The sequence below is a fragment of the Protopterus annectens genome, chromosome 6.part0 (assembly GCF_019279795.1).
Source record: "Protopterus annectens isolate FY-2018-M chromosome 6.part0, PAN1.0, whole genome shotgun sequence".
NCBI classification, from domain to species: domain Eukaryota; kingdom Metazoa; phylum Chordata; order Ceratodontiformes; family Protopteridae; genus Protopterus; species Protopterus annectens.
In genome coordinates this window covers 663,371,168-663,397,179 of record NC_056737.1, presented here as the reverse complement: position 1 = coordinate 663,397,179, position 26,012 = coordinate 663,371,168, and the positions used below count along the sequence as shown (strand labels likewise).

At 40.8% G+C, this 26,012-nt stretch overlaps 1 protein-coding gene across 1 annotated transcript in view; it reads left to right on the top strand.

The window, feature by feature from the left end:
- The window catches only part of TMEM179 (transmembrane protein 179), a 248,120-nt gene that overhangs the window by 205,057 nt on the left and 17,051 nt on the right, over window positions 1-26,012 (top strand). Inside the window, exon 3 of the mRNA XM_044074341.1 lies at window positions 15,190-15,268. Coding sequence (XP_043930276.1) covers window positions 15,190-15,268 — 79 coding nt within the window. The remainder of the gene's footprint in view (window positions 1-15,189; window positions 15,269-26,012) is intronic.

Here is a 26,012-nt window from a genome sequence, read left to right as displayed (position 1 = left end):
TGCTCCGAAACAGAACACGGGGTTGTATCCAAAGGCACCTCAGATACACACACCTCCAGGTTGGTGGCACTGCACAAAGTATCAGAGCCTCTCCGTGTATGACACACAGTGGGTTAGACTGCCTTCAGGTTCATAGCCTGGCACACACCTCACTCCCATACCCAGGAAACACACTTGGCCTTCCTGACAACACTGGGAATATGACGGTCTCTACACACACCATTATATGGTTGTACTGCAACTACCCAAACATACAGTGTGAGCATTATTCTAGCTGCAAGACCCTATCTGAAGGTGTCTTATCATTCATTCCCTGCATTGTTATGGAACAACTTGTTACCACTCCCACAAGTGGTGACAACATGCTGCACCTGTTCATCACCAACATGTGGACTATATGCTCCAGACCAATCATGTATCCCTCGCTGGTGGGATGACACCATCTACAACGCACACTGTATAGTCACATACCACATGCAGCCCTTGCACAGAACACCCCAGTCATACAGTTGTCTGATGCATATTCCATGTATTCACATGGGGCAGGCTTTGTACATGGGAACTCTTGCAGTTCACAGGTACATATGTGTAGGTGGCACACACATACATCATGTGTGCATTGACATTACTGATATAATGTATGTCGTGCAATATTGGGAACAACACCCCACACACATGGACAAACTGTGTGACAAAATTACACATGGCATTTGTAGGATACAAACCCCTACCTAACTATGTTAGATCACTTGCGAGAGTCACATTAGCAGAGCATGCTATTTGCACACACTACTCCCCCATACATAGTCACACACACACTGGGCACTTGCAGGATTCAAACCCCTACCTAACTAAGTTATGACTCTAGTGAGAGATGCATTAGCAGAGCACACTATTTGCATTACTGGGGGTATTGTTTTCTCCTGCTGTACTTATAGGGTGCTGACATCATCAGTGTTTAGACAGTGGAATATGCAGCATGTTTTGTGTAGTACTAGTTGCCAAAAGGGACATTTCTTATACACTTGGAATTGTACACACTACTCCCCCATACACAGTGACACACACGCTGGGCACTTGCAGGATTCAAACCCCTACCTAACTATGTTATGACTCTAGTGAGAGATGCATTAGCAGAGTGCGCTATTTGCATTACTGGGGGCATTTTTTTTTCCTGCTGTACTTATAGGGTGCTGACATCATCAGTGTTTAGACAGTGGAATATGCAGCATGTTTTGTGTAGTACTAGTTGCCAAAACAGACATTTCTCATACACATGGAATTGCACACACTACTCTCCCATACACAGTCACACACACACTGGGCACTTGCAGGATTCAAACCCCTACCTAACTATGTTATGACACTTGTTAGAGACGCAGTAGCAGAGCGTGCTATTCACATTACTGGGTATAATTTCTGCTCCTGACATATGTATAGTGTGCTGACATCATTATGGATGAAGCGGTATGTATATCTGTTACTATCCATCAGTAAGGGGGAGAGCATATCTATCCATTAACTTTGCACAGGCACAGTGGCCTACTGTACTGTAGAGAGAGACGCCAAATACACTGTGGATAGCCTTCTGTATTCCCTAGGGACAACGGTCAGGTATTGCACTCTACAACCATATGTTTACCTGTCAAATGCACGTATCTGTTGCTCATATACTGTTTGTGGGTCTTCATTGCCATAGCCTTCCCTATCTCTATAAACAACATGTGTACTGTGGGAGATGTTTGCATATGAGTGGGATCCAGTACTTTACTTATGTCTCTGTTGTAACTCCACTGTGTGCACTGGGCAGATGTCTGTATTGTGGGAGGTTCCTGTGTTAACACATAGAAATGCCAGATATGTGTGTGCAACTGCTGAACTGTGACATGGCCTAAGTGTGTGAGCATGCCCAGTTCACAGTCGGTATGGCTTCTTGACTGCCACATCTCATTTATCTAAGTGTGCGAGCATGCCCAGTGTGACCTTTCCTTATGTTTGGATCTGTGGACCACCACATTTCTGTATGTGTGTGGACGCCATCTATATATCACATGTACTGTTGAGTGTTGGACATCAGGTTGTGTTCTTACTGCCCAACTGCTGTGTGTCTGGACCTAACAGGCATTATGCTGTGCCTGCAGGGTCACCATGGGATAGTTTGCATACAGTTGTCATCATCCTTTCCTGCTGACCAAACAGTTGTATTGTTGTATAGTGTATGGTGCAAAACTTTCACTGTGGTGGACAGTATTATCGGTTTCAGTCCTATCACTGCCTGTAATGTTTATAGTGAGCACACCAGACTGGATGAGGGCCAGTTGTGCAGATATGACCATGTTGCATTTTGTTTAGATATGGACAGCTTAGTACATGATTGTCCAACATTGTTATTGTATTCCACAACTTGTGTGGACAGTGACAAACAATGGCCATGTGCCCTAGTCCATTTGTAATGCTAGTCAGAGAGTGTTTGTCCTTCAACACACATTTACTGGTGTTTGCCATGGCATATGTCACGGTTAGTGTGCTGTGCCTCTGTCTACCCATGACATACAGGTGATATCCAGGGTACACCTGCCATCTCCCATCCAGTCATCATGATTCCTCTGGATGACAGTCACTGAGGGACTCCCTGGATATCCTGTAGTGGGAGTTTAGTCATGAGTGGAGTGAGCTTCTGGGTTGTGGACCAATCAGTACAGCATGTCCTGTTTATGTCTGCGCTGGGGTTCAGGCCTGTCAGCTGCATAGGTCACCAGCATTCAGTGTTTACATGGTGCCAAACGTCCATTGATACCAGGTTGGTCATGGCTCTAAACATCAGGCACAGTTCACCTCCAGCCAGGCAGTATGGCACTGTGTGGAGCTGCAGTTACTTTACTCAGGTGACACATGGCATCTGTTACAGCTCTGCAATCCTCCTGGTGGGGTATTTGTGTGGTCATTCCAGTTGCTGCAGGTGTCTGCTATGGTACATCCCACAGGGGCCATTGTACTCAATTGTGAGGCTACAGTTTGTTTAATCAGCCAACACATGGCATCTGTTCGAGCTCTTTGATACTCCTGGTGAGGTACTTTTGGGGTCTTTCCAGTTGATGGAGGTGTCTGCTGAGGTACATCCCACAGGGGCCATTGTACTCAATTGTGAGGCTGATGAAGGATGACTGCAGAGCCACAATGACGTCCCTTTATCTAGATCTGACTACCTTCATGATTAGGTGGGTATATGGTATGTTTCTGTAACCACTACAGCCACATGCTTGTCCAATGCAAGATATCTATCAACTTGTGTCCCCAGGTCTCTTATTACTTCTTCAGTACTTAATGGGTTAACACTTATGTGGTAATTGGTGGGCACTTACTGTATATCCACAGGGGATGACTATACACTTTTCTGCAATTAGCTTGCTGACATGGCTATGGCACCAGTTGTCTGTTTCTATGTGGCCCTTTTATAGGATGCTTGTGTCAGCTGGAGGGTCGGATATGGTGGCCAGTTTGTAGTCCTTTGCAAACTTGTTCAGGCACAGTCCTTCCATGTTGGCCTGTACCTATGGGACATATATACCAAACAAGGGAGGTCCCAGGACCGAGCCTTGTGGGATGCCAGTTGTATTTGGTTTGTAGTCTGACATGGCTGCAGCATTTCTGACCATGTCAGTTCTGTCCTTGGGCTGGTTTGCAACCCCTCTACTGAGATAGGGGTTTATATTTAAGCTGGTGAGCTTATCTATAATGAACACATGGGGTATTGTATGGAAGCCTTTTGCAAGGTCCAGCTAGGCTGTGTGGACCACATTCCCCTCATCAATGGCCTTAATGACTGTTTCAAATGAGTCAAACATGTTTATGGGGCAGGATCTGCACATAAGAAAGCCACACTGGGTAGGGTCCAGTGTCAGTAGGTCCCCAATATCTTTATGTCTGAGGTACAAGCTGATCCTTTCCATAGCTTTGCAGACCAAGCTTGTCAGGATTCTGGGGTGGTAGTTTGCAGTATCCATTCAGGCAACACCTTTGTGGAGAAGGACCACTGTTGTTGTACACTGCTCTTTGGGTACATATCCTGTGGTAAGGCTGACATTGAGCAGTAGTGTTATATGGCGTTCCATTCTTCTTGGAGTCTATGTTGGACTCAGCCCAGGACACCATCTCGTACCATTGATGCTGTGTGTTTTGCTTTGTAGATGCTGGCTGTTACCTCAGCATCTGCAATGTCAGGGGGCCAGCACTCTGCTGGGATAGATATTTGGCATTTGGGGGGGGGGGGAGTTTGCACTGAACCTGTCAGGTTGGATGTTGGCAATGTGTGTGCGTTTGGTATATTGTTTGTATTATTTGAGTGATTCAGAGCATATCTGTGAATTCCCAACAAGGTTCCTACTATCAGTTAAGAAAGCCTTGTGATTATCTTTAGTGTCCTGTACAATTTGTATCTTCATAGGTTCATAGGTTCATACTAGGCTATTTGCCCTAGGGCATTTATAAGCCTAGCCAGAGTGTGTGGGGCTTTCGCCACCCCTTACCATGTGAATATTATGGCCATTTAGGATTTACTTTACTGTGCCTCTGTCTAGACGTGACACAGTGAAGACCCCCAGTGTACATGTACGATCACCCATCCACTTGGCAAGATTCCTGTTGGAGAGTCAGTGAGGTGCTCTGCCTAACATGGAGTGGGATTCCGTTCAGGGGTGTAGGGAGCCTCTGGGTTATGTATCTGTCCCTCCAGCACATCCTATTTCATTATGTGTTGAGGTTGACATCTCTCGCTCTCACAGCTCTGATGGATTTGGGTTTTCTGGGGGTGGAGCATGTTCATTAAACCTGTGTTGGACATGGCCTTGTACATCAGGCATACGACGCCTCTGCGTAGGCAGTATGTGACTGCATACAGCTGGGGTTTCTACAGCCGGGCAGCATATGACATATATTTGAGACCCTTTATCCTCTTGGTGAGGTACCTTTGAGGTCTTTCTAACTGCTGCAGGTGTTGGGTGAGGTACATCCCAAATGAGGCATTGTACTAAATTATGGGCCTGATAAAAGAACAGTATAGGGGCACAATGACCTCTGTTGATGTAGATGTGATTCCTTTCATGATAAGGTGGCCAATATAGAAGGTCTTCCTAGCCACGTTGGCAATGTGAGTGTCACATGACAGGTTACTGTCCACTTGTGTACCTAGGTCCCTGATTACTCCTTCCATACGTAATGGATTACCACCTATGTGGTTATTTGTAAGTACCTTATTTGGTATTTGGTGAGACATTCATACTGTCCAGTGTCTTCAGGAAGGCTGAGTGGGGTTCCTGTGTGTGAGAGTGTGGTCTGTAGCATGCTGCAGACTGTACAGCAGTTTTGCCTATGGCTAGTTGCACATGGGTGGTCTCCGATGCTTCATGCATTGTCAGTTACCTGGACGTGTGGGTATCTTTGCTGAATATGGATACTCCCCCTCTTTTTATGGTTTGCTCCAGGTTTTGGGGCCAAGACGCATGATATGAGGTATAACCTGGTAGTGCTGGTGTGCTCTCAGGAGCCTTGCTGCAGGTTTCTGTCACTGCACAGACATCGATGTTCTCCATACTGGGGAGGGCCTCGGGAGCATGCATCTTGAGGTTTAGACGTCTGGCATTGGGCAGCATTACCCTTATGTTTCTTTCCACTTATGTTTTCTAGGGAGGTGGGTTACTCTTTTCAGCCTTGCCTACAAAAGTCTCTATGGAGGTGGCAAGAGCCTTAGCCAATATCCAGATGCCCAGGGGTGACAGGTGCAAGCCATCCCTGGCAAAGCAGCGTGGCTTGTCAAGCATGACTTCGCAAGTGGACAGACATTGGATCCCCTTGGAATGACACCAGTAATTGTGCCACATGTTAGAGCTGATCATTCTGTGTTTGTACTGTGGCATCATTCTTGGTGAAGGTAGGATGCTGCCCAAGGTCAGAGTCATACTGGCCTGGCCTACATAATCAGAGAGCTCATCTATGTCTCTTTTCATGTAGTCCAGGGAGGTACGTCTCAGGTCATTCACACCAACATGGACAATGACTGCATCATATTTGTACTTGCTTTGGGGTGACCTGCGTGCTGGTGTTATGTGGCGTATTGTTGCAGCCTATAGGCAGCTTACTGTACCCTTTCCCTTGTTCAGTCTGGTGAGCGGGTCAGCAGTGTGTCTGACTATGGAGTCACCTATTACAACTGTATCAGGCATGTTGTTTCTCCTTCTGGCCTGGGACTTTTTGGCACACCAGCTTTGTGTACTATGTGTTGCATGTGCTATGTTTGGAGGTAGTGGTTGCTTGGGTGTCTGCTTTGGAGGCCTCTGTTGATGTGGTGTTGTTTGTAATTAGAGCCACCGGGAATGTTTTTCTGTGTTTATGTCTTTGGTTTACAGTTGTGATAGGTCTATGTGACACTGGGTTTGTGGTGTGTGTGGTTACCTTCTCCTCCTGACTAGTTTTGACAGTACTGAGTTGAGAAAGCTCAGCCTCCGGTTTGGATAAATGGTTGCATCTCTCACATATATTTGTATTTCTTGGGGGGAGGAGAGGGTTGTCTGTGTACATGGGGCAGGTGTAACATTGCCTCAAGATTCACAGATTCAACTTGTTGTTGCTGGCCTTAGTGGATTGTATGAGTGGACATATTTTATTGCCATAATACTGATCAGAGATTACTTCCCTTTTTAGGTTTGATCTATCATGTAGTAGCTTCCTCATTCTCTTACATGGTTTGGTAATGGCTGGGGTCCACCATGCCAGATGCCTGCGTGTATGGCATTGTGTCTTGGTTTTATTTGGGATTGCATAATCCATGCATTCCTGGCAGTGTTCATGGAATGCATGTATAATGGGTTCTGAGGTGTGGCCCATATTTTGCACAGGCACAGGGCCTTTACTGGATTCCACATCAGTTTGGAGGAGTGCTTTACACATGTTTTTCACTGTGGTTTTCTGGCCAGGGACTGTGGTCAGGATGTGTATATCCAGTGTGATTACTCTATGGTCTGATCTTACCAGTGAGGGATACACTTCTCTTCTGGCAATGCAGTACCCATGTTGCTGATTATCACATCCAGTATGCTTACCCCTCTTGTGGGAGTGGTACGTTGTTCCTGAGCATTTTGGTTTATGGATTCTAGGAACCTTTGTCCTAGGGTGTTGGAGCTAGAATAATGCTCCCAGTCTATGTTTGGGTATTTTCAGTCACCCAATATAATGTGGTTTGGAGAGCTTGATATATTCATGTATTACAACATAGGTCAAGTGCAGTTCCTGGTGTTAGGACAGTAGTCTGTAGCAGGCTATGAACTGGGAGGCAGGTTTAGCCACTGTTACTTGACCATGGCTAGTCCGTGCTGCTTCCTGTTGTGGTACCAACATGGGGGTGTGGTTATCCTTGACAATTATTGCTAGTCACCCTCCTTTTGTAGCTTGTTCCATGTTTTGGGGCTGTAAAGCACAGTATGAGGTGTAACCTGGTAGTGTTAGGGTGCTGTTGTGAGCCTTGACCCAGTTTTCTGTTACAGAACAGATATCAACATTCTCCATGCTGAGGAGAGTTTAGACTGCATGCATCTTGCTGTTTAGACTTCTGGCATTGGGTAGCATTACATCTAGGTTCTTATCCCTTGTGATACCTATGGAGGTGGGTTTGTGTTTTGATCCTTGCCTATTCAAGGCACGCTGGGGGTAACAGCAGCCTTTGCCAGTATCCATAAGTCCAGGACTGATAGGTGCACACCACCCCTAGCAGGTGGAGCATCATGTCGTGCTCAGCATGTCATCCCAGGCTGGCACGCATTGGATCCCCTTTGACTAACAGCAATACTTCAGCCAATTATTGTAATTGATCATCTCATCTTCATATTGTGGCATCATGCTTGGTGAGGGTAGGATGTTAGTCAGGGTCATCAAGTTTGCATATACTACATGATGTTACATTGCTTAACACATGGCAATCATGCCTCAGGTGGTGCTGCAGGACTGCCTATGTTGGATGCACATACTACACTCCCTGTACATGTTTGAAAGCAGGTTGTGTCAACTTAGGCGTCCCTTTTACTATATGTGTGAGTCGGAGAGAGGTATCATTTCCAGGGTCCCTACTGAGCCAGTGTATGTGCTATGTGTTGCCGCTTTGCCAAGGCCAAGGCATACTGGGCACGCCTCCTTCTGCCTACTGGGGCAAGCTCAAGTTGTTCCTCCTCCGAGTCATGCTCTGCCTGTGATTGACTTGGCAATGGTGGGGGGCTGTTTGGCACAGCCCTATGCTGATCCTGCTGCAGCTGTTTTTGCAGAATCATATTATGTAGCATAGCACATACCATGACAATTTGGGTACATGTAGTTGGTGAGTACTGCAAGGCTCCACCAGATGTGTCCAGGCACTGGAACCGTGACTTGAGCAGCCCGAACACACACTCGATTACATTTCGTGTTTGTGCGTGTGCCTCATTATGGCGTTCCTGTTCAGGTGTGTGTGCATTTCTGATGGGTGTCATCAGCCACGGCTCTAGTGCATATCCAGCATCCCCTACTAAGTGACCATGTGGGATGTCCCCACTGGCAAATGTCTGGTACAGCTGCATCAGATGCCAGATATGGAAATCATGGTAGCTTCCAGGGCAGCCAGCACACACATTCATTATTATGCCCTGGGCATCACACATGACCTGGCAGTTGATGGAGGGGAAGCCCTTGCGGTTAATGTAAGCCCTACCCCGCTCACCAGCTGGTGCTTTGATGTGTATATGCGTGCAGTCTATTGCAACCACTACCTCAGGGTATTCCGCTATTTGCTGGAAGAGACGCATATTGCTGGCCAATGCCTCACGAGAATTGGGGAAATATACATGATCTCCAACATGTGCTGACATGGCATCCGGGAAATGGTGCAGTACCCTGGATGCTGATGCCTGTGAGATCCCCATCATATCACCAGTTGGTCTCTGGAAGGTACCTGTTGCTAGTATTCTTAAGCAAACACATACCTTGGTTTCCACTGGGATGGGTTCCCCTCTGTTGGTTCTGTGTGTGAGGCGTGGCCTGCACAGCTCAACAATTTGCTGCAGGTGGTCTCTGTCCACTCTATAGCGCTCCACTATCTCCAGCTCATGTAACCCCTGGTAGGTGACTCTGGGCCTGTACACTCTTCTCCGTCTCCTCACTGTGGGTTGTCTGGCAGCATTTGCATTGTCACCACCCTCAGCAAGTCGCCTATGCCTCCTTATGACAGCTATGGCAGCCCCTAGAATTTTTGGTCTGAATGAAGCTTTTTCAGTTTTCACTTGTAATAGCTTACTCCTGTCTTGCAGTGTCTCTTGAGGGAATCATACTGCACTGCTGTTTGCAGACTGTTAAGTGCTGGGCTGGGCTAGTATTCTGCCTGTGTAATTGCCTGCTTCTAATTGTTTTCACCGGCTAGCTCCAGCAGTATTCCCTGCTAGCTTCCTACTATTTCTGTTGCTTCCTTTTTCCTTTCTGTTTCCTCAGGCGGGAGCAACGCGCATACCAGCGGAAACATGCTCACAGTGGCTTACACGCGCGCACACATGCTTACACAGTTTAGAATCTACTTATTCGGGTTAAAACGCGTGCACACCTGCACAAACAGTCTTACAAGTTTGCCTACAGGCTCCCACATGCTCAGTCTACCTTACACGCGTGCACACTGCCCTACTCGCGCCTCCTGGTGCGCACACGTGCGCATGCATGCCCAGCAAGAAACTTTGGTGTTGGCAACAGTGTACACCTTCCATTTCTTGACTTTCCCATGCTTATCTTGTGGCACTCCTCTTTCCATGATATGTGTCTGACATCTGTCACGTAACACTGACCTCCAATGAACTGCATTTCTTTCTGCCATTCCCCCTGTGATGTCACCTATCTCCTACTCTGTTCCTCCCCCTTATGTAACTCTTACACTACTCGGAATGTGCTCATTTGCTATGTGACATTGGGATTCAGTATCCTAACACTCATTTACATAGGATTGCCTACTTATGCTTAGTTACATGTCTTAGACTCAGCTTCCCCCCTTAGCAACCACTAAACAGTGGCCATGTTGTTTTTGGTCTGCTGTTCCCTGCATTGCATATCCATGCATTGCATAAAACCCACATTTGTGGGTTTATAACCTTACTTTTTATGTTTTATGTAGCGCAGCCCGTTTGCGCGGGGCTGCGCTGCGTTTAAACATCGGCGATCACCGAAAAAAAAAAATATTTTTTCTCATTTTTGCATCAGGGTACCTTACCAATGGCCACATATTTGGCCATTGGCATGCTGCCTGACACATATGCACCCTTTATTTGGAGCTGACATGGCTCCATTGTGTTATTTGCAGAAACGTATTCAGTTGTCAACTGAGTACATTTCTGCAGCTAACACGACTCTTACACGGTCTGGTTTCAGCTTCATGGATCGCTAATCTACCTCATTTGCATGCCTTTCGGCTGCAAGTGGGGTGATTAGCATATCCACGCACTGCCCGTGTAAGAGTCGTTTTAGCTTTCTCTTACACGGGATTTCGGGCTGTTCCTGGATCGCGATGGCTGCATGGATTCTTACACGGCTCTTAGACTCCGTGCAAGCCATCGTGAATCCTGCCCGAAGTGTGACAGAATGAAGTGTCTAACAGCTTTAAATGTCATTAGTTTTATAGAGGAGTACTTCATTTCTTTCTGTTATCCATACTTTTTATCTGTCCCTGATTTTGCAGAACATCCCTAATTTTCTCTCATTTTGCCATTCCTCATAAAGTTTTTGACTTTCTGGTATATCACTGAGGATTACATTAATAATGCCAGAGGTTACAGTTTCATACCTCTTATTGTTCAGAAAATGCCTGTTGAAGCAAAACCTGCTGTTCTATTAACTTTTTAAGGAAATCAAAACTATAATTTAAACTATCAACTTTAAGTGAATTAAAGCAAATTTGCAAAACAGTTCCTAATTTTAAACCTTTGATCCCCCATTATTTTTTTATTTGTCCAGAATTATTAGACAAAGAATTTGAAAAGCAAGCTACTGTCTGATTAGCATGTTAAGTGTTTTACACATTTCAAAGCCAGTAAAACACCTAGCTATCCTACACTTTTGTCTTTCTTTCTTTTCTTTCTTTCTTTATTTATTTATTGTCACTGGAAATACATGCAGCAGATAAAGCTCCATGCAGTACAAATAATAATGACTGGGGAATTGCTTTTGTCCCTGTCTGACTCAAACTGACATAGATATACACATACATATATCTATTTTTGGGATAGTGATACTGTTCCTGGTTTTTTGCTCAGGCCACATTTTTGATTGGCCTTGATTTGCAAGCAATTAATATCATTTTCAGGCAACTTATTGTCATGGATCTACAGAAGTTATTATCCGGCCTATGTGCGGATAAAGATGATATACAGGTTTTTGGCATTGGCATGATGTCAATGGAAACAGTTAGTGGTCCAACATTAGATCCAGTTGATGGTTGCTCCCGCTTGTTTAACCAGTTAGGCAAGCAAATCAAAACACTAAGGTCAAACATTTGGCATCACAAATTGTTCAAGGCTTATCAGAACCAAAAAATATCCCCTAGGGGGTTAAGGTCAAAAATTCAACCATTGGTTGGAATACCAGATGATATTTTACTCAAAGATTGGCAGCTAGCACAGCAGGAGGCAGCCATGTCATTTGTGAATATATTGGCATCTTTTTACAAAATAACTGTTCAGACCAATATTTTGGAAGTTGAAAAGACATGTAATGATCTTAAAAAATTTGAAGAACAGGCCAGTTTCAAAGGTGGCCTGAGCAAATTATCTAAGGAACTGTTGACTCTTGAAAATAATCTTAAAACTAAAAAACTTCATAAATTCTCAAGAGACAGGGAGGATTATGATAGAGGAAGACAGTTTGAGTCACACAGGGGGGTAAGGTTTGCCCAGGGTACAAAGAATCCGACTTATGTGCGTAAAAAGAGGCCTAGGTCTATTTTAAAAAAGGCAGGCTTCAGTAACACTACTTCTGGTGAGGAGTCCTCAACAACAGACACAGAATCCTTTGGTACTGGTGACTCACCAAATGTTAAGAGGGGACGAACATCAGATGACCCTTTAGGGGTAGAAAACATAGGGGGGGCAGAAAACACAAGGGTAAAAAGTTTGGAGGATCTGTTCATGTCAGTAGTGAAATAGATTTACTTTGTACTAATGTGCTCAACATCTCAAAGTATGTTTTATCACAAGATGAATATACATTGCTCAATAAAGGTCTTGGATTCATTCCTGGCTTTTTTATTGATGAGAGTTTTCTAGTATCAGATACTATTGCATTCTGTAGAAAGATTAACCTGAATTTATTTTTCAGACAACAGGATCATTCTGATCCTCCTCAAAGATCTTCTGAATTTCGGTTTCATAAATCAACATTTAATCCTCCAATGGACAAACATGTGGCTATTTTTCAACAGGCAGTTATCAAAGACTTACATTTTCATTTGAGATCAGATTACAACATCAAGCATAATTTATCCAAATCTGAACAACTTGCCCTAACACATCTTAAGAATAATACTGATATAGTCATTCTCTCTGCTGATAAGGGGGGTGCGGTTGTAGTCATGGATGCCGATTATTATTGGGATGAAGGAAATAGACAGCTGTCTAACCATCATCATTACATGAAAATGAGTACCGACCCTACACCTAACTTCAAAAGGGAAATAGATGACTTTTTACAGGAGGCTGTGGAGGCTGGCATTATTTCTGATAAGATTAAATCACATTTGATGGTCAAAGATCCAGCTAAACAATATCTATATTTACTACCGAAAATCCACAAATATCTACATAAACCGCCAGGCAGACCTATTGTGTCTGGGATTGGATCACTTACAGAACCACTTTCTGTTTTTTTAACTGAAAAACAGAAACCCCTTCTATCTTTAATTAGAGCCAGACTTCAAGACACTACTGAATTTTTGCAAATTGTCTCTGAATCAGAATTGGAGCCAGATTGGCTAATGTGTACCTTAGATGATAAGTCTCTATATACTAGTATTCCACACTGGGCAGGATTAGCAACTTTTAATTTTTGGTTAAACAAAGCTAATATTTATTCCCCAGGATTTAATACATTACTTATTTGCATGGCTGAACACATCCTTACCAAGAATGTCTTTTACTTCAAACAAGATTGCTATTGGCAAATACAGAATGCAATGGGTGCCTCATTTGCACCCATTTATGCTGACCTTTATATGGGTTATGTGGAGGAACACATCATCTATGATGAGTTGCACAATGTATACATACCAGAGATTGATATCTGGAGAAGATATTTGGACGACTGTTGGCTAGTGTGGAAAGGTAGCAGTGATTATCTTCAAGAATTTGTTGAACATCTTAATGGAAACATTTGGGGTACAGAATTTACGGTGGACTATCATCATAATGAAATACATTTCTTGGATGTCTTTTTACAGCGCCAACCAGACAATACACTAAAAACTTCTGTATATCGAAAATTTCCCGAATTTAACACCTTGCTCCATGCCAACAGTCTACATCCAAAACATACAATTAACAACATTCCTAAATCACAGTTTTTGCGGCTCAAAAGGATATGTTCCTCTGAGCAAGATTTAAAACAACATCATGATGACTTAGCCAATAGCTTTCTCACTAGAGGATACTCCAGACATACTATCAGTTCTGCCATACAATGGAGCAAAAACCAATCTAGGGATTCACTACTGGAATATAAAGAACATCAAAAACAGACAAATCAAGAAACTTGCAGATTTGTTACAACCTATGGTAGAAATACTAAACATCTTTATAATATTATAGATAAACATTGGAACATACTGAAGTCTCATTCCCTCTTAGAGGACTATTTGGGGGAGCAATGCTCATTTTCATACAGAAAGGGGAAAACACTGGGATCTCATTTCTCACATTATAAGAAAATTAACTCTAGGGATGAAACTTTATCCCAAAGGACATTAACAGGTGAGAAACTAGTTGGAATATACCCTTGTGGCCATTGCAGCTTTTGTGGCTACATATTTAAAACAAAAACTTTTACTAGCAAAAACACTGGTCATTTATATGATATTGTTTTTTTTGGTAACTGTAGTTCGGATTGGATTATCTATCTTGCAACATGCACATGTCAAGCTTTTTATGTTGGACAGACATCCAGACAGTTCAGAATTAGAATATCTGAACACCTGGGGGATATCAGAAATGGTAGGATTACAAATGCCTTATACAGACACACTATGAATCATCCCACTGCCAAGTTTTCATTTACTATCATTGATAACATTATAGGCAACCATGCTTTCAAAACTGGATGGCATGATATTCTGAATAACAAAGAGAAAAGATGGATAGTGAAATTAGGGAGTTTGTTTTCCCCTGGACTTAATGACAAATTATCATAATTTAAACATTGTTCCTTTTTGACTTTAATATTGATGTTAGAATATGTATATTTTTAAAGCACATGCATTTTGAATTGTATTACATTATGTATACCAATATCTATTTTTATTTTTTATGTTTATTTTTGTAACAATTACATTTTCTTCTTGAGACAGGAAATGATGTATTTCTACTTCCGGTTATAAAGGTATTTATAGCAGGACCTTCTCATTCTATGTGTAACAATCTACTGATGAAAGCCATGTGCTGAAACCGGTCTAGAATTTCAGCTTAAATAAAGCTACTATTACTTAATTCATTCTTGGTGCTGGCATGTTTTCATTTTAATCTGTTATGTGTTTTAAGCACAGATGCCAAGATTCAATTTTAACAATTCAAGGTGGATTTATTGGCTGTAATTAGTAGGTTATGATCACAGACCTGGTCACAGTTGATTTTTACGTATTGAGTTACCAGCTCTGATGCACAACCTTCAACAAAGGAACGCCCATTCACACATGTCTCCACGCAGAAGACGCTCTAATTGAGAATCGAACCAGACAGTGTCTTACTGTGAGGCAACAACGCTACCGCAGCACCAGCACCACGGGTGTAATGCAGAAAAAATAAGCAGTTAAAATGTATGAAGAATGGATTATTGTATCAAATTACGGCATTTAATGCTACAGTACTGATACAGTATTGATCTTAAAATGCTTATACATTTAAAATGTTTTGAATATTTTTCCCCTCATGTTTTTAGCTGTGAAGAGTTACAAGATACAGATCTGGAACTGGATTTGGACAACTCATCTTTCTATGACCAGTTTGCAATTGCTCAGGTATGTATGCAAAACTCAGTACCAGAACAATTGGAATGTTGTTTTTATTTATTATTTGGTTACTCAATGAATTGTCAATTGCAAAAGTATTAATTAGTGATTTCTCAGAATACCTACTAATGAACAAATACATTGTTTGGTCATAATGTGTGGACTCAGAATGACACCAGTAATATGATAATGTTATATATTTGCTAACAAGATCATTAAATGTCAAGGCTGCTAATCAGTGATTTCCAGAAACTCATATATAAAAGTACAAATTAAGACATTAAATCTTTGACAGGACTACTGAAATTCAAAAAGTAGAGACACTAGACACTAAGAAATGATATGTATTCTCCAGGGTGACTGATGCTGTGTTAACTGTGAGAATCCAGCTTTATAGTACCTCACCTGATTAGTAAAATATTTATCAGTGCCTTGCCAAAGCTTTAAAATTCATTGCACTCAAACATACATATGACCTGATAAGTACAGTAATAGCTGTTAAGTTCTCCCAAACATTGGGCATAGTATTATAGAACAGTCACTGTATATTTATTAGTATAAGACTAAGGATTCATTTAAGGAATCATTTTGCATGTGGTAGGGTAATGCAGTGCACCCTAGCCCTGCTTCTTATATTTTAGAACAGTAATGGGGTGAGGGGAGATTGTGAGACGATTTTCCAGAAAAGCAACTTTCTTGAAAATAATGATAACTGCTGTAGTACTGTTGCATAGCTCTGCCTGGATTCTGTTTAATGAAACTGTACAAAAATAGGCATTTTCAGATGCATAAGTTACTGTTTTAGCAGACTGTGGTTAAAGTGATTTCTGCATACTGGAAGCATGTCAGATGTACAGTATGGTGCTGTTGAGTGATATCGGTTGCACTTCTGGGATTAGAAGGTATCTTACCTTGCAACAGAGAAATTGCCTTTGATTTACCTGTTCTTTTTTATAATGTAGTCACATTATTGTGAGGTACTTCAGGTTTCTAAGAAGGTGCTTGTCTCTGTGGTTATACTACAGGGAGTCGATATTATCTCAGACATTCCCTAAATATTCAGCATGTATCCCTACATACGGGTCTATATTATAACATCGAAGTCTTAAAACTTTGAATGTTATAATATCAACCCCTATTCAGCGAACGCTTGAAATAGCGAAGCTGCAGAAGACCGAATATTTTCCTAGGGAAAGTATTCGGTGGACCATTTCTGCATCTTCACTATTTCCTCGACTGTGGTGTGAAGGTGACGGACTGGGTTAAGGTAAGTGTGCGAACGAACTGAGGTAAGGTGAGTGTCTGATAGTTAGGGACCTTAGGGATAGGGAGCGGGTAAGGTGAGTGTGCGATAGTTAGGGACCTTAGGGTTATGGAGCGGGTAAGGTGAGTGTGCGATAGTTAGGGACCTTAGGGTTAGGGAGCGGGTAAGGTGAGTGTGCGATAATTAGGAACCTTAGGGTTAGGAAGTGGGTAAGGTGAGTGTGCGTTAGTTAGGGACCTTAGGGTTAGGGAGCGGGTAAGGTGAGTGTGCTTTAGTTAGGGACCTTAGGGTTAGGGAGCGGGTAAGGTAAGTGTGCATTAGTTAGGGACCTTAGGGTTAGGGTTAAGGTAAGTGGATAGCTAGTAGTGTATGTATGGCTTAGTGTAGGGTTCTGTGAAGTGTGTATGTTTGGATTATGTATTTTGATGTGTTTGTGCTGTGTGTGTATTCTCAGAACAGCAAATGTTTTCCCTTGGAAAAAATTTGCTGTTCTGAGAGTTCGAGTATATCACATTTCGAGATTCCAAGGTTGAGCTTATGGTGTTCGATATTTTGGAATTTTGATAATGTGATATAGACTCCCTACATACATGCTGAATTTTGAATAACCTGATATTTACTTACATTGTGCTCATGACCAGCATGTTTATCAAAAAATATTAATGTGCTCAACACAGCTGCCTTTGATCAGGTGAGATGCACAGTTTATACAGTACTAACTATGAATAAAAAATGATTATCAGAACACATTATTGCTTTTTCCTTGATAAACAACCATAACCACAAATCCTGTCTCATTCACTTGCTTCCTAAAATCATTATACTAAAAGGGAAGCCGATCTTTGGTTGATTTACAAAGTTGCTTGAGCAAAACAAAATGGTCAGAATTAATCCTGCATCATATGCTTTTAGAGTTTCAGAAGAGACCAAAGTTTTGTGTCAGCAGTCTGAACAGGACAGCCTCGGTGTCAGAAAATATGGAATGCTGTAGGAATTAGTATTGCATGGATAGTTTGGACTGCATTATTCCTTAAAACAGGATTCACGTAATGTTTTCATTTGACAGTATTGCAAAAATCCATAGACCAATTAGAACAAGGGACTCTTAAAAGGGCAATATTAATGGAATCTAACACCAAACAGAAAAGGTGAGTTTAATACGAATTTGAGGGTGATTTTCTAAAATGCTTACCTCTTAGACATAATAATGTGTTACAGGTTTAACTAACTTTAACTATCAAGTGTACTCTAAAATTTGTCTTGATTTCAGTAGAGATAACTCAGCAGCTTTGGAAAACTGATAACTGGATGCATTTGCATCCCAAAGCAATCTACACTAATGAAGCTGTTTTCCCTTTTAAGAAACACTATGCACTTTGCTAAATACAGTATAATAAAACCAAAGCCTCTCTGCCTAAGAAACTTCATCATACCTCAAAAGCATTGGGGATGCCTAGAGAAGCTCAGTAAAATAGTTATTGCTAAAGTAAATTAATTTATTTTGGGAGAAGTGTGACCTTTAAACTAGGATCATTTCTAACCTGCCACTTCTTCTGGCAGTTCAAAAACTTAAAACATTGCCTGTTGTCTAGTCATGGGCAAATATTTGTAGAGTATAAGACTCTATGCTCTGTGATAAATGTTCTTAACTTGGGCTACTGAAATACATCTGGCAGTCACCACTGCAAAAAAATTGTGTGTTTCTCCCCTTGTAATTCTGTAGATTTTTATGTTATTCTTGACAATCAATTCTTCTGCATTGGCTTTAGCCATAAAGTATGTATTTTGCTCCAACAAAACATAAATAAAGAAGAAAAAGAAAGAAAGAAGAAAAGAAAGAAAAGAAGAGAAGAGAGAAGAAAGAAAAAAAAAAAAAAAACTTTCTCTTCTTCTGATATAACTACACAACATTACTACAACATTTACTCTGCAATGTCTGAGCTGCAATGTCTATGGTTACCTTTAAATCCAAATAATGACATTTTTAGTGCAGTGTAAGGAAAACAATACCCACTTTAATGTCCACAACAGTTTCTGACAAAGAAGTCACTTCAATTGCCTTTGATTTATGGTAGTATGTTTAACCATATCCAGACGTGCATGCTTTCTAAAGAGGCCTACATGGCATGTAGACCATTGTCAAGAGGATGCCATTCAGTTGAATGGGTAGCAGTAAGTTGGCCTGTATATGTTTAATTTGAAGATATTTTTGGCTGTGCTCACTTATTCCCCTTACATCCACACACAAGTCCCCAAGCAACACCAATGCAGATAACCAATTCAAATGTGCTAAGAAAACAAACTTAAATAAGTTTCAGGGCCATGATATTCTAGTGAATGCCTTGAAATCCACTTTGAAAAATATAAGTATTCATATCCCTTGTGGAAGTAGTCAGTCTTTTTGCTTTTTACCACATGGACTCTACTTTGTTCTAGTCATCTTTTACAATGGATGGGAGATCGCAGATATACCCCAGGGATTACCTCAGTGTCACTGCTCAACAGAGGCACAGCAAAATAATGGGTATAGTTCCCCATACTAAAGGGGTGGCGTAAGCCACAAAACTATGGGCTAGGCTTGTAAATGCCCTCGGGCAGATAGCCTAGTATGAACCTATGAACCTATGAACCTATGAACAAACCTTTTGCATTTTTCAGACAGTATAGATATTTTAGTTATCATTTATTGAAAGCTTTGCTGACATACCTAACTATGTTAATATAATGATGGCCTTGGAGAGATGATGTTTTTTCTTGCTCTGTTCCTACTTAACCTCATCCAAAGCATCTTTTCTTCACCACAATAGTTATTTCAACAGCTAGCATTGCAACCCTCCCTGCTTCCTCAACTTCTACATTGAGATAATTCTCAGTAGCCTTACCACCCAACTTTGTTTACACTTCCCCAACTTTACCCCAAGAATACAATCGGCATTGGTGATGCTTTTGTAGTGGCAGGCTTGAGTGAGATGATTTAATCAAATGTGAATAAAGGCCTTTAGGTGGGCTTTATGGAATGCCATCTGAAAAGAGGCCTGTGGATGGTGCTGTATGATTAAGATCTAAAGATCAACACTTTGGTGTTTATAGTGTATATATTTATATCCAATTTCAGTTAAACTTTAAGTATGTGGGTTTTGGTTAATAACTATTTGGTTGCACCTGCAAACATGTATTGTTTTTATTTGGGGAAAGAGGATAAGACATAAAAAACATGGTTTTATGCAGAAGCATGGCTGGCTCATCCAGCACCTGAAGCCATTTCCCAATCTTGTGTCAAAAATAGGTTCATGATCTTACTTGGTGCTCCTGACATGCAGGAGCCAATCAGCCCCTGTTTCTACATCCGACCCTCCTTCTGCAGAAAAAAATAACAAACAAAAAAAACAAGCAGAGCAGATGCTACAGTTTTTACAATAGATGGAGGGCTGCAGAGCTCGGGTTTTCCAAACTAACAAATAAAAACTATTATTCCTTTAAACTGTAGCTAACTGCTTGCTAAAATGTAGCAAGCATTTACTACAGTTAAACCCCACATGGATTGTTATAGCACTGGTATTTATTTTAGCAACAACAAAAAAAAAAACTTTTTTCCTTTTAAACTGTAGCAAACTGCTTACTACATTTGTAGCAAGCAGCTTTCACCACAGATGCAATACCGACATTTAAAAGCTTGTGTGCACTATAACTAAGGTGTGATCGGGATTGCGCAATTGCACCATTTAACACTTTAGGCCCAGGGAAGCTGCCCCCTTTGTCCCACTCTTGCTTTACTACTGATTATATGTTTGTTTTATCTTGTAAGATTTCTAGTACCAGTCATGGGCAAAAAAGGATCAACTTGATTACTCCACTCACTAGATAAACAAAAGTAAGCATAAGTATTCTAGCTAAGTAGAATGAATATCAAGCTGGATAAAATGAAAATAAGATGGAAGAGAGATAAACAAATTATGATGTGTGCCTGTCAGCTAAATGGATTGTTATACTTCTCATTTAGGAGTAAGGTAATGTGACATCTCTTCATCTTAGTAGTCTGGGCTTGCTGTAATGGTGTTTAAAAATATTCTCTTAGTGATATCATGGAAAATAACAGAAATGTATGCATTCTGTATATGGATATTACAAAGAAAAAGGAATGAAGTGAAAAGACCTTCCACTTTGCTTCAACCAGAGTCAAATTATTTTTTAATATTCTGACAGATACTGAAGTTCTCAGCTATATTATGTAATAACTAGACTGCAAATTTTACAGAAAAAAAACTATTAATATTAAACAAGACTTCAAATGTGAAGAATGAAACAATGCCACAAGAAATTCAATGAAACTTATGCAACTCTAAGACTAAAGGGAATACCTGACTAAAACATGTGAATGTGCTATGGAAATAAACTAATAATTAGTGTAAAGCAAGTTATGGCACATAAAGGGAAACCATTTATGTTTTAATGGTTGAAAGTATATCAGGGGTGTCTAACAAAATATGTTTGCATAGAAGTGAGTGGTGCAGAACTTTATCTTAGTGCAAAAGGCAACCACCATGAAAAAATCCTCCAAAGCTGACTTTGGGCTCCTAAAAACAGAGGTGGCTAACTTCACAGCACCCATGTCAATAGAAAATAGATGCATGACTGCTGGATCATACACCAATGCACTGTACGGACATGTACATAAATGCATGGAACTTGTCATACCCAACAGATCCAAGACGCTCTCCTCCAAAAAAAGGAAGCCAATCTGGTGGTCTGCCATTAATAAACTCTACAACAGAAGGAAGAAACTGTTGCAGAAAAGGGTAAGTCTTAAGACTGGAAAAACTCCCTTATTAGCCTAAACAAAAAGTTGAAATCCCTGATCAAAACCTCAAAAGCCAGCTATGAAGGCAGAATTGTGGCAGACACTAGAAGCAACCACAAAGCCTTCTATATTTATATCAAGAATCTCTACGACAATACCCAGATTTGCTCTGAGTACACTGGTACCTCCTATATTGAGCCAACAAATATTGCCAACATACTGGCTGACAGATTCAGTGCCAACTTTACCCCCCCCCCCAAAGGACCAATCACAGTACCGAAGGAATGCCAGACACTCAGCATTACTGCAGCCCAGGTTAAAGCTGCATTGTCCAAGGCCAAGAATAGAGCTTCCATGAGACCCAACAAGATCCCTGGATGTGTTCTACTTGAACTACATAAAGAGGGAGTGACTACAGACCCTGTGAATTAGCACCCCATTAGCCTGATGAGTCTGATATGTAAGGCTATGGAGCACATCATCATGGACCTATTTAACAATGATATATGGAATCTCCAAACTCTAGATCCCATGCAATCTGTTTTTGTGAAAGGTAGATCATGGTTGCTCAACCTGGTTGACTTCTTTGAGTCAGTCACCAGAGGTGTGGATGAGGGCAAGGCAGTTCTTACAGCCTACCTCGATCTGGCTAAGGCCTTTGATACCATTCCTCACTCAGGAGTTATTGATAAACTCACCAAACTAGGCATCAACCCCTGTATCACTAGGTGGGTTGCAACTGACTCACAAATAGAACCCACAGTATGAAAGTAGCAGACTCCAAGTCAGACTACTGACAAGTCATGAGTGGAGTCCCACAGGGATTAGTCCTAGGTCCTCTCCTGTTTGGCATCTATTTCTCAGAAGTCCAGACCAACACAGAGGGACTCTGGCTGACCAAGTTTGGAGATGACTGCAAGCTAGGAGCCATTATTAACTCCCCAACTGATGTAGACATCCTACAGAAAGGCCTCACTGAGACCAATGACTGGTGTTGAAACCATGGCCTTAAGCTTAATGCCAAAAAAATGCGTCACCATCCCCTTTGGGAAAAACTCAGTTCTCACTAATTACCACATTGATGTGAGCCCACTGAACAGTGAAGGCGTTATAAGAGATCTGGGGACACAGGTTGACAGCAACCTCTCCTTTGACCACCACATTGCCATTTTGGTCAGAAAGTCCATCTATGTGGCACATCTCATTACCAAGGGTTTTGCATCCAGGAAGAAAGAGGTTGTCAGCTCTCTCTACTCTTCACTCATTAGGCCAGTCATCAAGTATAATGCCCCATTTGGCACGTATCTCACTAGACACATTCAACAGCTGGAAAGGCCACAAAAGTACCTCAGAAAGAGGATCATAGGCCTTAAACACATGTCCTACATGGACAGATGCAAAAAACTGAAGCTATTCTCTGTCTCATATCGTCTACTAAGAGGCGATCTCTGCTTGACTTACAAAGCCATGTCTGACCCGGCTCTGTTAGAAATGCTACATCTAAAGAAATCCCAATGCCTCCGCACCACATGCTCCAGAGATCTCAACATCATTACCACAATCAACAGAACATGCTGGTGAGACAAGTTCAGAACCCAGAGACTGCTCATGCTCTGGAATAGACTTCCCATACATGTCAAGCAGAGCATCTCACTGGCCCTCTTCAGGAGAAATCTTGATGAATGGATGGGAAATAGAAAGTTCACCCAGGGGATCACTTCAGTGACTCTACTTGATAGAGGCACTGGGAACTAATGTCGGGTGGCATGATGCCAGGGCACTTCTATGTGCTAGGCTTGTAAAGGTTTCAGGGTCATTAGCCTAGTACACACCTATGAACCTATATATGAACTGGTGGCACTTTTGAAAACTTACTGCAGGAGTTTTCTATGAGCATCATGTTTGTGCAACATTCTTCCTAAATTATGCAGTGAGGCAGTTATACTGCCATTAAAAAGCATTAAATTATTAAAATGTTCATTGCGTGGGGTAACATATCTGTCTAGAGCTGAGTGGAGGTCTTATGACTTCTCTGAACTGCAGCCCAAAATATATAAAAATAATTATCTAAACATCTCACATTGCAAACATTATAAAATAACTTTCATTATCTAAAGATTATTCCTTAACATAAACATAAAAGTTAAGCCATTCTGATAATAAATATTCTTACACTACAGAATGAATGGATGAAATACAAAACATGTTATCAGAACTGCATTTTCTGCAAGAATCATCTTACTACAGCTAAAATGACGCTTTCTAATCCAGAAGTTGTATAGATTAGGTAAATAACATAGAAATGCAGTCAAACTGGCAAATAAATTAAACAACAAGAATGTAAAATTATGCATCTTAGAAGGCAAATCAAAAAAGTCCTTGCTGCAGGCTGAAGATCAAGAATCCAGGGACAAGCTTCCCACTGGAGATCTACTGGAAATCTTCTTACACAAGAATCTGTAGATCCCATCCATACACGTCAACCTGTTAACACAAGAAATCTGGCCAATGCCTAAAATAGTAGAGGAACAAAGACCCAAAAATAAGGGCATATTTTAAATACTGTTCTTATAAACTTAGAAAGTTGCTAGATTAACAGGATCTGTGTATGCATGCATTTTCTGAAGGATATGAAGTCTGAGACTCAAATGTACGTCATTATTTATTGGCATCAATCCTTGGTTATTTGCTAGGAAAAACACAAATTTTATGAAGAACAGATCAAAATCTGGACAGTTGAGAGTTACGGTCTAAAGGTAGATTGTGACACTTTCAGACCTGCAAAGAATACACTTATAAAAGTCAAAAAGAAAAAAAATAAAAGATGAATACACTTATAAAAGTCAAAAAGAAAAGATTCTGTGATATGGCTGTATAAAGAACATTTCATCATTATGGATCATTGATACTTGCAAAAATCATATCTGAACATAGGAAATAATATATACTGTACATAAAGCTGATATGACATTTTGCTGTATATTACTTGCAGATACAGGGCTCAAATGCAGATATAACTAAAATATATCAAACAGCAGCAGGAAGAAGTGAGGGACTAAATTCAAGATGCCTTTTGAATCCATATAACCCATGCAGGCTTTTAAATTTGCTTTCAGCAAAACTATAAGCAACATAGTAAACCAATATATCTGCCTTAAGCCTGAATCTCTATAATTGCACACAACACATGGAAGCAAACTGTCATTATAATATGTGGAGTGACTGTCATTATAATATGTGGAGCGACTGTCGTTATAATATGTGGAGCGACTGTCATTATAATATGTGGAGCGACTGTTGACTGTCATTATAATATGTGGAGCGACTGTTGTTATAATATGTGGAGCGACTGTCGTTATAATACGTGGAGCGACTGTCGTTATAATATGTGGAGCTTGCTGCTGATTATTTTCTGCAGTCAGAGAAAAGGCAGTCTTGTTATATGCCTGTCTGACATCAAAGACATTTGTAGTGCTTGGTGTTGCATGACTGTAATCGGAAATCAGTAAAAAGATAAACTTGTTAAGCACTCCTAAGTATGGTTAATTTAGCCTCACTCTAGACATGATTAGGGGGACAGTGCCAACTAACAAAGAGTAGCAGCAAAATGTAAAAAAAAGCTTTTAAAATCAATTAGAACTTCCCTCTGTCAGATTTACAGATTAAAAGTGTAACAAACAAAGAGTCCAACATGTTTTATAGTAAGTTGTCATTCTTCCATTCCTTTCAACTATCTTTGATTTCATAGACAATTCCTGATTTTAACTCATATTTTTGGCCCTATCCCATGCAGTTGTTTTAATTTTTTTGATAAATCACTGAGGATTAATCAGTCAATAATGCCAGACATTATGGTTTTATACTTTTTACTGTGTTGAAGATTTATATTGAAGCAATATCTGTTGTTCTATTAACCTTTTAAGTGCATCAGAGCAGTATTTTAAAATGTCCATGATTTTTATTCTTTGTCCTCTCATTGGTTTTAAATTTATACAGAATTTTTAAGTAAGGAATTTGACAGCTGTAAGTGTTCTACTGATTTTCAAAACTGGTAAAACACTTCACACTCCTATATTTCCTCTTTATTGTTTTTTTTTCCTTGCAGGTGATAGTACAAGGAGCAGATAAAGCTCCGTACACGGCAAAGAATTATCATTTGGTCACCAGTATATAATCATCCATGTTATGTTCCTTTAAGAGCCATTGTGTGCTAGTCTTATACTAGAACACACATAGTATCCAGCGCAGAAGAGTTCAAAGAAATGATAACAGCTTTAAAAGCTATAAAACACTTCATGTTTGAACACACACAAAAATATCAGACTGATGTGCTTTTAAAGCTGTTAACCAATCATAAGTACACTTAGCTACTGGCTGGTGTCTATGTGGCAGCACAAAGTATTTTATGGCCCTTAAAGCTGTAGAACACTTCACTCAAACTTTTTTTTTTTCATCTGTAAGTAGTAGTACTTTAGAACAGTTGAAGCTTTGAGTACTAAATAAATTATGACTGCATTTCTCTGATCATAAGTTCCTGTTCTGTGTTCTTGATATGAATTTCAAGAGTAACTTTGATATGAATTTCAAGAGTAACCTTTTAAGCTTTATTTTATTTTACTGTTGATGTGAATTTGTCGATATCCATGTCTTGAACATATAACAAGTTGGATATAATCAGAAACCTGGATATA